Raw genomic sequence first — 13,373 nt, 5'->3', positions numbered from 1 at the left:
AAGCTAAACGGATTGTCGATCCTCAGGCGCTGTCAGATGTCCAGCATTGACACAATAACATCTGAAGGAAGACAGCAAACATCACTTTCAGAAGACGTCCACTGAGACTGAACCAGTCCCAGCCTGGGATTACAAGAACAGAGAAACAGGAAATGCTCATAGCACTTCACGCCTGGACTTGTAAATGTAAGTGTAGTGGTGTAGCTACTGCAGTAATAGTATAGTGCTGTAAGCCTAGAAGTGAGGGGTGGGGTGAGGAGGAGTGTGGTGAGGAGGGGTGGGATGAGGAGGAGTGATGATGGGTGAGGTGTGGTGAGGTTGGATGGACGTAGTGCAGTACAGTACCTGGGGATCTCTTGCTAGAGCGCGAGGGCATCATGTAGGGCTGGCGAGGCAGCAAGGGTGAGGAGGGCAGAGACATGGACACGCCCTTGGCCAGGCTCAGTCTGAACACATCCTCTGGGGAGTAGGGGCGGTGGAGGCCTCCAGGCTCATGTGTCTGGGGGGCACCTCCGCCAGACAGGCACCTGCGCTGTGCAATGTGGAGCTCACCCGCTGAGAAGAGAAGATGGAGGACACTGTTTAGGACATTATTCCCTAGGGCTGGGAATTTCCAGGGACCTCACGATACGATATTAGGTGCCGATACGATATTAATTGTGATTCTTACAATTCTATATGTATTGCGATTCGATACTGCGATTTTATTGCGATTTGATGTTCCAAACAAATTGCTCACTATATGTCTGCTGCAGAGAGACTAGAGAGAGCATGAGAAAATGAGTTTGGATTAGTCATGGAAATAAAAGTTCAGAAAACATCTTGGCTCACTATTTAAAAAGAAGATGGAGAACAAGCTATTGGGTGACAACTACCGGAGTTAACTAGTGCTAGTTAATGCTAACTTATTTTTAACAAATCAATATTTGGAGTCAAAGAAATATTGCAATATGTAACTGTATTGATTTTTTGCCTCATCAATATTATTCACCAAACCTGATTATATAAGCTAAGCATACATTTTCGAAGAGAAAATTACAAATGAAATACATCAGACCATTCAAAATCTCCATGAGGAAAAAAACTGATTTGAGATCAGATTTTACCAGACATGTGGACTCCTGAGTATCTAATGAAGTTGAAGGCATTGGGACAGCAGAACAAACCCCCCTCTTAGGGAGGCTTTCTGCTAATGGAGACATTGTGCCTAGCCACACTATGAAATCAAACTGACAATTTCAGATGTCTTTCAGAAACCAAGATAAGCGTTCTCAAATCAAGGTCCAGGGAGTGATCATGATCAGTGATAGACCAGGACTGAGTCAGACACACACATTAAGAGTGAATGGAGCCACATGCTGTGTGGTTTAACCAGAGGTCATGGGCCCACTATGATATGCAATGGGGCTCATGATGTGGCAAGACACCCAGTTTGCAGCATAAATAAGAGTGGTGTCATTGACCATGGAGCTGAGATAACACGTGTGACTCATTGATCCAAAAACCTTTGGTTAAACTAACTGAACAAATATTAGCAAAATACTGTTTTGGCTCAGTACAATACTGAGAGCATTCTAGTAAATTCATTGTACAGCTAATGTGTGAGGAATGAATAATGATCCAGAAGTAATATAATTAATTCAGTGGTTCGGGTTGGAGCAGCTTGAACTTGAGACGCTAAAGGCAAGAAAGCTGCAGTTATTGATGCAATAGGCTACTCCAAAACAGAGTACTATATCTACACTGTACAGAACTCTACAGAAGGGATCATCAACTAGATTCAGCCACGGTCTGATTTTATTCTTGAGCGGATGGTCAGGGGTCCGTAACAAAATGACAAATAATTTGTAGACTGCAAATTGACAGCAAGATGCTCAAAAATATATGATGTTTGGCTAAAATGTAATAATTTCAAACCTTGCTAAGTTGTATACAATAACGTGTCTCTATTATGTATGGGAATACTTGGAAACAGATTTCTTAAATTAAAATCACTTGGAGCTGATTTCCTGGTGTTTTTACTGTATTTTTTAATCTGTTACAGTCTTTTTAAAAACTTGAGGGGCCACATAAAACCACCTACGGGTAACCCTGCTCTAGAGACTCCAGCTAACACCAGATAACCTAACCTGTGGGAAAGTGCCCTTTCAGGTCTCCTCTGAGTCCATTGGACTGATAAGCCTTAACAAGAACTCAGTACCCTGTAGGCTAATCTCCCAAAACATGGGAGGCAATGATAGGTTTGGAGTACAGGATGGAGCCCTCATGTTCCCATGTACCCCCAATCTGTGGGAGAAAATAAGGGTAACTTCCTATTTATCACGGAATGCTTAGCTCAATCAAGCATTCCTTCATGAAAAAGAAAACATGATAACCTGTTCTGCAAGTACAGTGCCTTCAGAAAGTATTCAGACCCCATGACTGTTTCCACATTTTGTTACGTTACAGCCTTATTCTAAAATGGGTTAAATAAAAACAATTCCTCAGCAATCTACACACAATACCCCATAATGACAAAGAGAATCAGGTTGTTTGAAATGTTTGCAAATGTATAAATATGTAAAACAGAAATACCTTATTTACATAAGAATTCAGACCCTTTGCTATGTGACTCGAAATTGAGCTCAGGTGCATCCTGTTGCCATTGATCATCCTTGACATGCTTCTACAACTTCATTGGAGTCCACCTGTGGTCAATTCAATTGACTGGACATGATTTGGAAAGGCACACATCTGTCTATATAAGGTTGACAGTGCATGTCAGAGCAAAAACCAAGCCATGAGGTCGAAGGAATTCTCCGTAGAGCTCTGAGACAGGATCTGGGGAAGGCTACCAAAAAAATCTGCAGCATTGAAGGTCTCCAAGAACACAGAGGCCTCCATCATTCTTGAATGGAAGAAGACTCTTCCTAGAGCTGACCGCCTGGCCAAACTGAGTAATCGGGGAAGAAGGGCCTTGATCAGGGAGGTGAGTAAGAACCCTATGGTCACTCTGACAGAGCTCCAGAGTTCCTCTGTGGAGAAGGGAGAACCTTCCAGAAGGACAACCATCTCTGCAGCACTGCATTAAATCAGGTCTTTATGGTAGAGTGGCCAAACGAAAGCCACTCCTCAGTAAAAGGCACATGACGGCATGCTTGGAGTTTGCCAAAAGGCACCTAAACGACTCTCAGACCATGAGAAACAAAATTATCTCGTCTGATCAAACCAAGATTGAACTCTTTTGCCTGAATGTCAAGCATCACACCTGTTTTGCTTCGTCATTATGGGGTATTGTTTGTGGATTGATAAGAGGATTTTTAAAAATCCATTTTAGTATAAGGCTGTAACGTAAGAAAATGTGGGAAAAGTCAAGGGGTCTGAATGCTTTCCGAATACTTCCCGAATGGCCTCAGCTATAGCTTGGAGTTTTCCCCATCATGTAGGCTACACACTCATTCCTGTGTGTAACGGCCGTCGTCGGTGGAATAAGGTGAGGACCACTGCGCAGCGTGGTACGTGTTCATCTTTTTAATTCAGTAAACTGAACACTGAATAACAAAGAAACAACCGGAACAGATCTGTCTGGTGTAGACACACAAAGACTGAAAACAACCACCCATAAAACACACTCGAAAACAGGCTACCTAAATATGGTTCTCAATCAGGGACAACGATTGACAGCTGCCTCTGATTGAGAACCATACCAGGCCAAACACAGAAATAGAAAATCATAGAAAAACGAACATAGACAACGCACTCAACTCACGCCCTGACCATACTAAAACAAAAGACAAAACAAAGGAACTAAGGTCAGAACGTGACACTGTGTTAGATCCAGTGAGCACTAAGCCAAGACTGTTTCTCCCAAACAGTTCCTTGGAGTTCTGGCTAGGGACAACCTAGCGGACTAAACTCCACTCCATGGTGAAGGAAGTTTATGATGAACTTCACCAACGGCGTGGAGCCGAGACCAGGCTTTGTGGAATCGAGCTCTGACTACAAGACTTGAAGGTCAATATCTAAAAGAATGTAAATTATAAAATTCCCCCCCAATATGTGCCTTTCTTTGTTTGCTGAAACCATACTTTCTCAGTAAACGTTAATGAAATAATAACACTGACTGTTTGCTCATTGCCGTTGCTCTAAGATGGCAAATTAGCTCAAATGAGCACGTTTCCATTTAATCTCAACAAGGAAACGGTCGGTGGTGGTATTGTTTAACATTTATTGAAAAAGTAATGATTTCAGCAAACAAAGAAAGGCACGCAACTACCGACGACAAACATGGGTACAAGGTGGGCATTTTATAATTATACTTTTTAAAGTATTGACCTTGGGCGAATCGATATACTGTAGTCGGAGTTAGATTCCACAAAGCCTGGTCTCGGCTCCACACCGTTGGTGAAGTTCATCAGAAAATTTCTTCACCATGGAGTGGAGTTTAGTTCACTAGGGATGACCTTGCTCAAGGGCGAATCAATGTACTGTAGTCACAGCTAGATTCCACAAAGCCTGGTCTCAGCTCCACACCGTTGTTGAAGTTCATCAGAAACTTTCTTCACCATGGAGTGGAGTTTAGTTCACTAGGGATGACCTTGCTCAAGACCCATTAATGATTCCAACTAGCCGCTAGCCCAGTTCTAAATGGAAAATGTAGAGCCTTTACCGAAGCCAACTTCGAATGGAAAGACCATTCTCAATAAGTAATATCTTCTGTTGAATAGAAATGCTGCCCTCTCAAGCTCTCATCTAACCAACCACACGTTAAAATGTCTGAATGATTAACCTCCAATAGTGTTGTTGCTCATGCGTCAACAGAAAGAGCAGGCTGGATCATAATCATAGATGTGGGGAGCCACATGCCTGTTAGGCTTGGCTATGTTCTAAGGACCATGTCAGCCTCTTGTTTGGGTCCCTTTTCCCAGATAATCCATGGGCTTTGTCACAAATGTCACCCTATTCCCTACACAGTACACTACTTTTAATCAGAACATTTTGGTCCCTAGTCAAAAGCAGTGCTCTATATAGGGAATAGGCTGCCATTTGGGACGAAGCCCATGACGCCAGTCTGGACCATGAGGATGAACCAATGGGAGAAGATCAGGAGGCTGGTGTTCTGCTGCTAAAGGCCAGCCAGGACTTTGCTCAGTTCCTAGGGGAAATTAATGTTGGCTGCTGGGAATAATCAGCAACATAGCGCTGTGTTCTCCCTGGAGCCTCGCAACGGGAGACACAAAGCTGTCTTGCTTAAAGGGCTATTAAATAAAGAAGAATGCCAGAAACAGAATATGGGGCCCAGTGCAATGACACCTCTGTATGATTCCAGTCGCTTGTGAAGTGTTCGACCATACAGCTGAGCCCTGCAGTCCCCATGACCTGGTCAAAGGCCTACTGACCAGAGATTACCATCCATAGTCAACAGATACAACACACAGATCAGTGAATGGGTTATTACTGAACGGCTAACAAACATGACGCATTTGTACAGAATCAATGATCTGCTAGGCTAATTTTCAGATTTGTATTTCATTAGGTACTGAACCTGACAACATGTCAATGCAGAAGAGCCAAAAACACAGAGCCACTGTCAGTAGCTATTGAGCTTGTTTAAACAGCCCCAACGGAACACTGACATGAATAGAACAGGTTGCTCCAAGCACACATGAAAGGGGGCCCAATCCTAGACTAAAGACACCTTAAAGACACTCAGGGACTCATCTCGACCCATTACGCCACCCAGAGACAGGGGAAACAGTACTCCAAGACAGAGAATTCTACAGTATTCTATGGTACAGTAGATGCTGATTCTTTTTGTGTCCAATTCCAGGATTTACGAGCTGATCTCAGTCTATATCTTCACTACCACTAAACTAGACTATTAATGAAACAATATCTGTTACTTTAATTAGACAAAATGCCTAAACCGCTACTATGAAGACTATGTGAGTTGTGAATAGACAGGAAAGGATTTTGTTAAGACCATTGAATCATTGAGATGGGCACAACCACAGGCCAAGCAATCAGAGGTCAAGCAGTTGAAGCAGGACCTCATCCGTTGCTATGCTAGATGTGTGCAGTAACTAATGATCACACAGTTTCACCACCGTGTCAGGGTGTTATACGACAGGGAGAAGGGCAGATAGAGAGAGACAGAGAACCCCTCCATTCATGATGAACCCAGAACTGCTAAGAGTTACTAGGGCAATTAATACAAACATTGCTACCGTATTACAATAGCACTTTTGAGAAGTAGACATCAAAGAGGAGGGATGTATTTCACTAAGGGGCTCTGAGAGGGAGGGAGACCCCTTCTATCACTGTGCTCCAGTTATGCAGGGGTGCCAATAGTGACTTCAGTTTGCCCTGCGTGCCAGTAAATGATGTAAGCCCAAATTCCTAAAACTCTCAGTACGAGAGTCTATTCGCACATTTCAAGAGCTGGACCTGTTTACAATCCTAACAGTCACTTGCATCTTTTCCGCTAGTAAAACTAAATACCAATCCTTGACTGAATGACAGATCATAAAACCTCCTTTGTAGTGCTCATTTGTGCAGCGATACTAGACAGTGGGCATTACATCTCAGGCATATTGTATGCTAAAGACATTATGACAAAGCTGTAATTAGGACTGATAGTTTTGAAAACAAGAGGCGCCACATAAAAGCTGGCCTTGAATAAGTTGCTGGCTGGACGGCCTGTTGGCTTTGTGTCTTGGTGGCTGCACTGCCATCTGACCCAGGGCTAAAACTCAGTAATGTAAACTCACCATGGGCTATTTCAGTTCCTTTTCCTCAAGTTTTGGCCCAGACGATGCCTGCAATTTCAGTCCCTGCTGTGGTTCAAGGAAATCAAGGAAATCAACCCTTTCTAATTATAAAGCCCTGCACCAAGATGATGTAAAAATGATTACAGTCCCTTTCATGCCCATTTCTCCCTCATCAAAGAGGAGGATCAAGGCCAATGAGGACATGCCCTCCCCATAAAAAGCCTGATAATAATTTAAATAATTGATTTAAAAATGGAAGTGGAAATCAATTACTTGACCGGGAAGGCAATTCAGAACCGCCTGTAGAAATAGACTAGAAGTAAAAGATGCCAACAAAATCTAAGTTTAAACATTTCCAATATACACTGCCCTAATTTTTGTAAGAAAATTGGATTTAAAAGTTTTATGACTTTACTTACCACATGTTTTAATAAGACTAGAAAAAATATTTGATCAAATATGTGAAAAGTCCAGACTGAGCTTAATGGGTACCGAGTGTAGCGTTTAAGCCAATGGGTTTTTGTAACAAGCCAACCTCTTAAATAATACATTTTTATTAATTTCCAAATGTTCAAAATGTACAAACTGACATTTATGTAAAAGTACACCAAACAAAAATGTAAAAGCAACATGCAACAATTTCAAAGATTTTACTGAGTTATAGATCATTCATGGAAATCAGTCAATTTAAATAAAATCATAATTTTTTTATTTATTTAAATAGGCAAGTCAGTGAAGAAATTCCTATTTACAATGATGGTCTACGCCGGCCAAACCCAGACGATGCTGGGCCAATTGTGCGTCGCCGTATGGGATTCCCAATCACGGCCGGCTGTAACACAGCCTGGATTCAAACCAGGGTGTCTTTAGTGACACCTCAAGCATTGAGATGCAGTGCCTTAGACCACAGCGCTACTCGGGAGCCCATTAAGCCCTAATCTATGGATTTCACAAGACTGGGAACACAGATATGCATCTGTTAGTCACAGATATCTTAAAACAATGTGTGTGACCACCATTTGCCTCATGCAGATCGACACACACAGAGTTGATCAGGCTGTTGATGTGGGATGTTGTCCCACTCCTCTTTAATGGCTGTGCGAAGTTGCTGGATATTGGCGGGAGCTGGAACATGCTGTTGTACACGTCAATCCAGAGTATCCCAAACATGCTCAATGGGTGAGTATGCAGGCCATGGAAGAACTGGGACATTTTCCGCTTCCAGGAATTGTGTACAGATCCTTGCGACATTGGGCCGTGCATTATCATGCTGAAACATGAGGTGATGGCAGAAGAAGAATGGCTTGACAATGGGCCTCAGGATCTTGTAAAGGTATCTCTGTGCATTAAAATTGGCATCGATAAAATACAACCGTGTTCGTTGTCTGTAGCTTACGCCTGCCCATACCATAACCCCATCGTCACCATGGGGCAAGCTGTTCACAACGTTGACATCAGCAATACTTTCACCCACACAATGCCATCTGCCTGGTACAGTTGAAACTGGGATTAATCCGTGAAGAGCACAATTCTCCAGCATGCCAGTGGCCATTGAAGGTGAGGATTTGATGACGCCGAACTGCAGTCAGGTCACGACCCTGGTGAGGACAACAAGCACGCAGATGAGCTTCCCTGAGACGGTTTCTGACAGTTTGTGCAGAAATTATTTGGTTGTGCAAACCCACAGTTTCATCAGCTGTCTGGGTGGCTGGTCTCAGACGATCCCAAAACGTGAAGAAGTCGGAGGTGGAGGTCCTGGGCTGGCGTGGTTACACGTGGCCTGCAGTTGTGAGGCCGGTTGGACATACTGCCAAATTCTCTAAAACAACGCTGGAGGCATGCCAAGATTGTAGCGTCATACCCAAGAAGACTTGAGGCATGTTATCATTACTTATTGTATATTTATTCCTTGTGTTATTATTATTCTTTTTTTTTATCTCTGCATTGTTGGGAAGGGACTGTAAGTAAGAATTTCACTGTTAGTCTACACCTGTTGTTTACTAAGTATGACCATAGGACATTCCATAGGACATTCCACCAATGGGGAATTCTCCAGCTAGAATGCGTAACAACGAGGCTTTCCTGTGTACTTCCGAGACCAGGGTGACGGTCTCACAAAAGCTGACTAGGTTAAGACACAAGCAGCCCACAGAGCTAGAGGGCGATAAAGCCAGACATAGGGAAAGAGAAAATAAAGTGGGGGACGGGGGTAGTTAGTATACATCAATTTGTATATGATAAAAAAAGCAATGAGTTTTAACTAAGTACTGTAGGCTAAATTAGTCTTGTTTATCTGTAACTAAGCCCAGTATGGCTGCCTGTCTGGGAGTGACTGCCATATATCAGTAACAGCAACCTCTCCTGTCTAGACTCACCTCTAGGGGAAATCCTGCAGCCAATCTGGGATTCCTGGAGGGAAATCTCCCCCCCCTACAAGACCCCTTTGGCCAGCCAGATGTAGTCATGGCAACAGTCAAAATATCAAGTAAACTGGAAAAATACCCAATTCAGAGAGGACAGATTTATGTTAGTATCCATTAAAACAATACAATTCCTCACATTACACACGCTTCAGAATATGCTGGCTACCTGTATAGAGGATACACATTCCTCAAAAACAAATTTCACCTGTGTGATAACATCAATACGTCACATAGAGGAATCAATCTCCACATAGCAGCATCATTTCTGTCTGTGAGACTAGAGTTTATCTCTCCAGTCTCAAATGGCTTCTACTTTCAAGTTCATTATACGTTCTTGTTCATGAAAAATGCCAAAATTGTCTTTGCACACAAAGCATCCTTCAGACTAAAATCCACTGACAATATTTTCTCAATGTTCAGTTATCTGAATATCATTAGTCTGTCAAAGACTAAACCCACTGGCAGTGTTCAGAAACATCTGTGTTGGATTTAATTCATTGAGTCATCTATGCTGGAGAGAGACACTAATGCTGATTGTCTTTTAGTTGCAACATCTCACCGAAACCCTGCACTCTCACCCCAAAGAGTTACTAATGTGAACACATGAGCTGGTTAAAGCAGAGCCAAAGCCGTGCAGCAGATGTAACGGATGTGAAACGGCTAGCTTAGTTAGCGGTGGTGCGCGCTAAATAACGTTTCAATCGGTGACGTCACTTGCTCTGAGACCTTGAAGTAGTGGTTCCCCTTGCTCTGCAAGGGCCGCGGCTTTTGTGGAGCGATGGGTAACGATGCTTCGTGGGTGACTGTTGTTGATGTGTGCAGAGGGTCCCTGGTTCACGCCCGGGTATGGGCGAGGGGACGGTCTAAAATGATACTGGAGGCAATAGGCAGGCAGATCATCCCGCAGTAAAACCTTTGATGCTCTGCAGTGGCCTGTGCACTGGAATGTCTTCACCAGCCTCCCCTGGGATACAGAGACAGAGGGAGGAGGCGGTGGGCAGCCGGCGACCATGACAGTTCTCATTCCTCTTCATAAATGGTCAATTTAAGCAGATATGGGAAACATATCTGAGCCAGACAATGTCTTTACCACATGGTTTATTTTAAGCCATGAAAGGGCATTGGAAGCAAATGATACTGCATAAAGCAGACAGAGCCCAGGGAAGGTTTTAATTTAAACATCATGATCTCTGTATGAGAATATATGAATACCAATGAGGTGCCAAGCAACACAATGAGAGCTCTCCCACAGAGCAGCACAGGTGTGCCGTAAAAACCAGTCCGTTGATCTCAAAAACACACATAACAGTCGCACATGTATCATAAGGACTTAACAAGTCTGTTAGGACTCAGAAAGGGGAACTGGCGGTCGGGCGATGTGAGGATATGTGTTGCTCACTACATTTATTGCACTCAAGGTCACCATCCAGAACACCGTTCCAGTGTTTTATGAAACTACGGGAGAGAATGACCTTATTCCCATCACTCAGAAGTGAAGAAACAGATCCTCCACAAAGAATGTCCCTGTCCTACCTGGGGACATAATCTCATCACATATATTTTGATATCTATCTTACCAAGTGCAAAAGGGGTCAAAGACAAGCATATTTGGGCCTAATGATAATTTGTGGGGTCACAAATACATGATACAAAGGCATTGACAGCAGTGCGATTAGAGAGAGGAATAGAAAGAGAAGAACATCCTGACCGCTCTTTTTCAACAACGTACTGAGATAGCCTACAAACACCTTCTGCATTCAGCTGGTGGGTGGTGAGCTTTATGAAGTGCAATCAAGAGGGCACAGCCTTCACAACAAAAGCATTGGCATTAAAAACTACTTTCATTGATCCACAAAAAAGCCAAGTGGTCTTGTCTGATCCAAGTTTTTGGAATGCATTTTCACAGATTTACTGATGACAGGCCCAGTTGGAGTTGAGAGAAAAGGGGGTTATTGATATTCATACTGGCAGCATTGTGAGTGTGATTACCAGTCTGAATGGCTTTCTACAGGCCTCTTGAGCCCCATGGTCTAGAGAAGTGGGACACCCAGCTACGCTCCCACGCTTTGGGGAAAAAAAACCCTCACCTCCCCATTCATACACAGCAAATCCTCATTTGGCCACATTGATTGGTGACAGTAAAGTCAGCTGATTCCTGCTGCTGCATGTCTCCTTGAAAACTCTTCAGTGAGGCATGAAGACAGTCACCTGACCAAAAAATCTGTCACACTTCAATTGCTCTAGTGCAGTAGTTACCACCCTTCTCTGAGACTAGATCACTTTCTGAGACAAAATGCAAGCGGAGATCGACATGACTTAAAAAATGTAAGCCTATGCAACATTAACCTATGAACAGTACTGTAGCAATGAGGTTTGTGCAGTAAGCTATAGGCCCAATACATTATCATTGCATATTGGCTTTGCTTGAATTGCCCTGCCGATGCATTGTTGTTCGGACCAACATTTGAGGTAGGCTATATGATCACACCGGTAATAGATCAGCTGTTGTATTAGTTGTGAGGCACAGCTGAGTGAGCAGACATTTAAATAATTTGCTTTTTATTTATATTTTAGTGGGCTGATGGTGCCTGCATCTGATGGTCAGTCTCAGAGAAGGGAGAGAGCAGCGAGACTGAAGGTCAGCCTCTCAACATCCCTCCTCTCTCCCTTTCCTCCACTGACACTGACCAAAAAGGGACACCGTCTTCCAGCTAATGGCGAAACTCGCGTCGCATTTCCCCCACACGCACAAATTCATGTTTTTACTCCTACAAACAGAGAATGTGAAATATTCCTCGATATTAAAAAAGACCTAAGCTGCAAACAATTACAACGCAAGCTTATCAATACAATTTCATATTTTTCATTCATCATGTAGTAGCATGAGTGGAAATAGGAACTACGCAAATGTTATGGCTCATAAAAGTGTTGAATAAAAAGAGTTGACAGGCCTGAGTAAAAACATACAGTGCCTTGCGAAAGTATTCGGCCCCCTTGAACTTTGCGACCTTTTGCCACATTTCAGGCTTCAAACATAAAGATATAAAACTGTATTTTTTTGTGAAGAATCAACAACAAGTGGGACACAATCATGAAGTGGAACGACATTTATTGGATATTTCAAACTTTTTTAACAAATCAAAAACTGAAAAATTGTCCGTGCAAAATTATTCAGCCCCCTTAAGTTAATACTTTATAGCGCCACCTTTTGCTGCGATTACAGCTGTAAGTCGCTTGGGGTATGTCTCTATCAGTTTTGCACATCGAGAGACTGAAATTTTTTCCCATTCCTCCTTGCAAAACAGCTCGAGCTCAGTGAGGTTGGATGGAGAGCATTTGTGAACAGCAGTTTTCAGTTCTTTCCCCAGATTCTCGATTGGATTCAGGTCTGGACTTTGACTTGGCCATTCTAACACCTGGATATGTTTATTTTTGAACCATTCCATTGTAGATTTTGCTTTATGTTTTGGATCATTGTCTTGTTGGAAGATAAATCTCCGTCCCAGTCTCAGGTCTTTTGCAGACTCCATCAGGTTTTCTTCCAGAATGGTCCTTTATTTGGCTCCATCCATCTTCCCATCAATTTTAACCATCTTCCCTGTCCCTGCTGAAGAAAAGCAGGCCCAAACCATGATGCTGCCACCACCATGTTTGACAGTGGAGATGGTGTGTTCAGGGTGATGAGCTGTGTTGCTTTTTCGACAAACATAACGTTTTGCATTGTTGGCAAAAAGTTCAATTTTGGTTTCATCTGACCAGAGCACCTTCTTCCACATGTTTGGTGTGTCTCCCAGGTGGCTTGTGGCAAACTTTAAACAACACTTTTTATGGATATCTTTAAGAAATGGCTTTCTTCTTGCCACTCTTCCATAAAGGCCAGATTTGTGCAATATACAACTGATTGTTGTCCTATGGACAGAGTCTCCCACCTCAGCTGTAGATCTCTGCAGTTCATCCAGAGTGATCATAGGCCTCTTGGCTGCATCTCTGATCAGTCTTCTCCTTGTATGAGCTGAAAGTTTAGAGGGACGGCCAGGTCTTGGTAGATTTGCAGTGGTCTGATACTCCTTCCATTTCAATATTATCGCTTGCACAGTGCTCCTTGGGATGTTTAAAGCTTGGGAAATCTTTTTGTATCCAAATCCGGCTTTAAACTTCTTCACAACAGTATCTCGGACCTGCCTGGTGTGTTTCTTGTTCT

At 43.0% G+C, this 13,373-nt stretch overlaps 1 protein-coding gene across 2 annotated transcripts in view; it reads right to left on the bottom strand.

The window, feature by feature from the left end:
* LOC139397351 (protein TANC1-like) overlaps positions 1 to 13,373 on the bottom strand; it is a 224,846-nt gene that overhangs the window by 173,933 nt on the left and 37,540 nt on the right. For both annotated transcript variants that reach the window (XM_071144111.1, XM_071144118.1), the window contains exon 2: positions 346 to 555. In XM_071144111.1, the coding sequence (XP_071000212.1) occupies positions 346 to 555 (210 nt within the window). The remainder of the gene's footprint in view (positions 1 to 345; positions 556 to 13,373) is intronic.

The sequence above is a fragment of the Oncorhynchus clarkii genome, chromosome 3 (genome assembly GCF_045791955.1).
Source record: "Oncorhynchus clarkii lewisi isolate Uvic-CL-2024 chromosome 3, UVic_Ocla_1.0, whole genome shotgun sequence".
NCBI classification, from domain to species: Eukaryota; Metazoa; Chordata; class Actinopteri; order Salmoniformes; family Salmonidae; genus Oncorhynchus; species Oncorhynchus clarkii.
The sequence above is the reverse complement of the archived record's forward strand: the minus strand, read 5'-3'. Positions and strand labels throughout refer to the sequence as shown.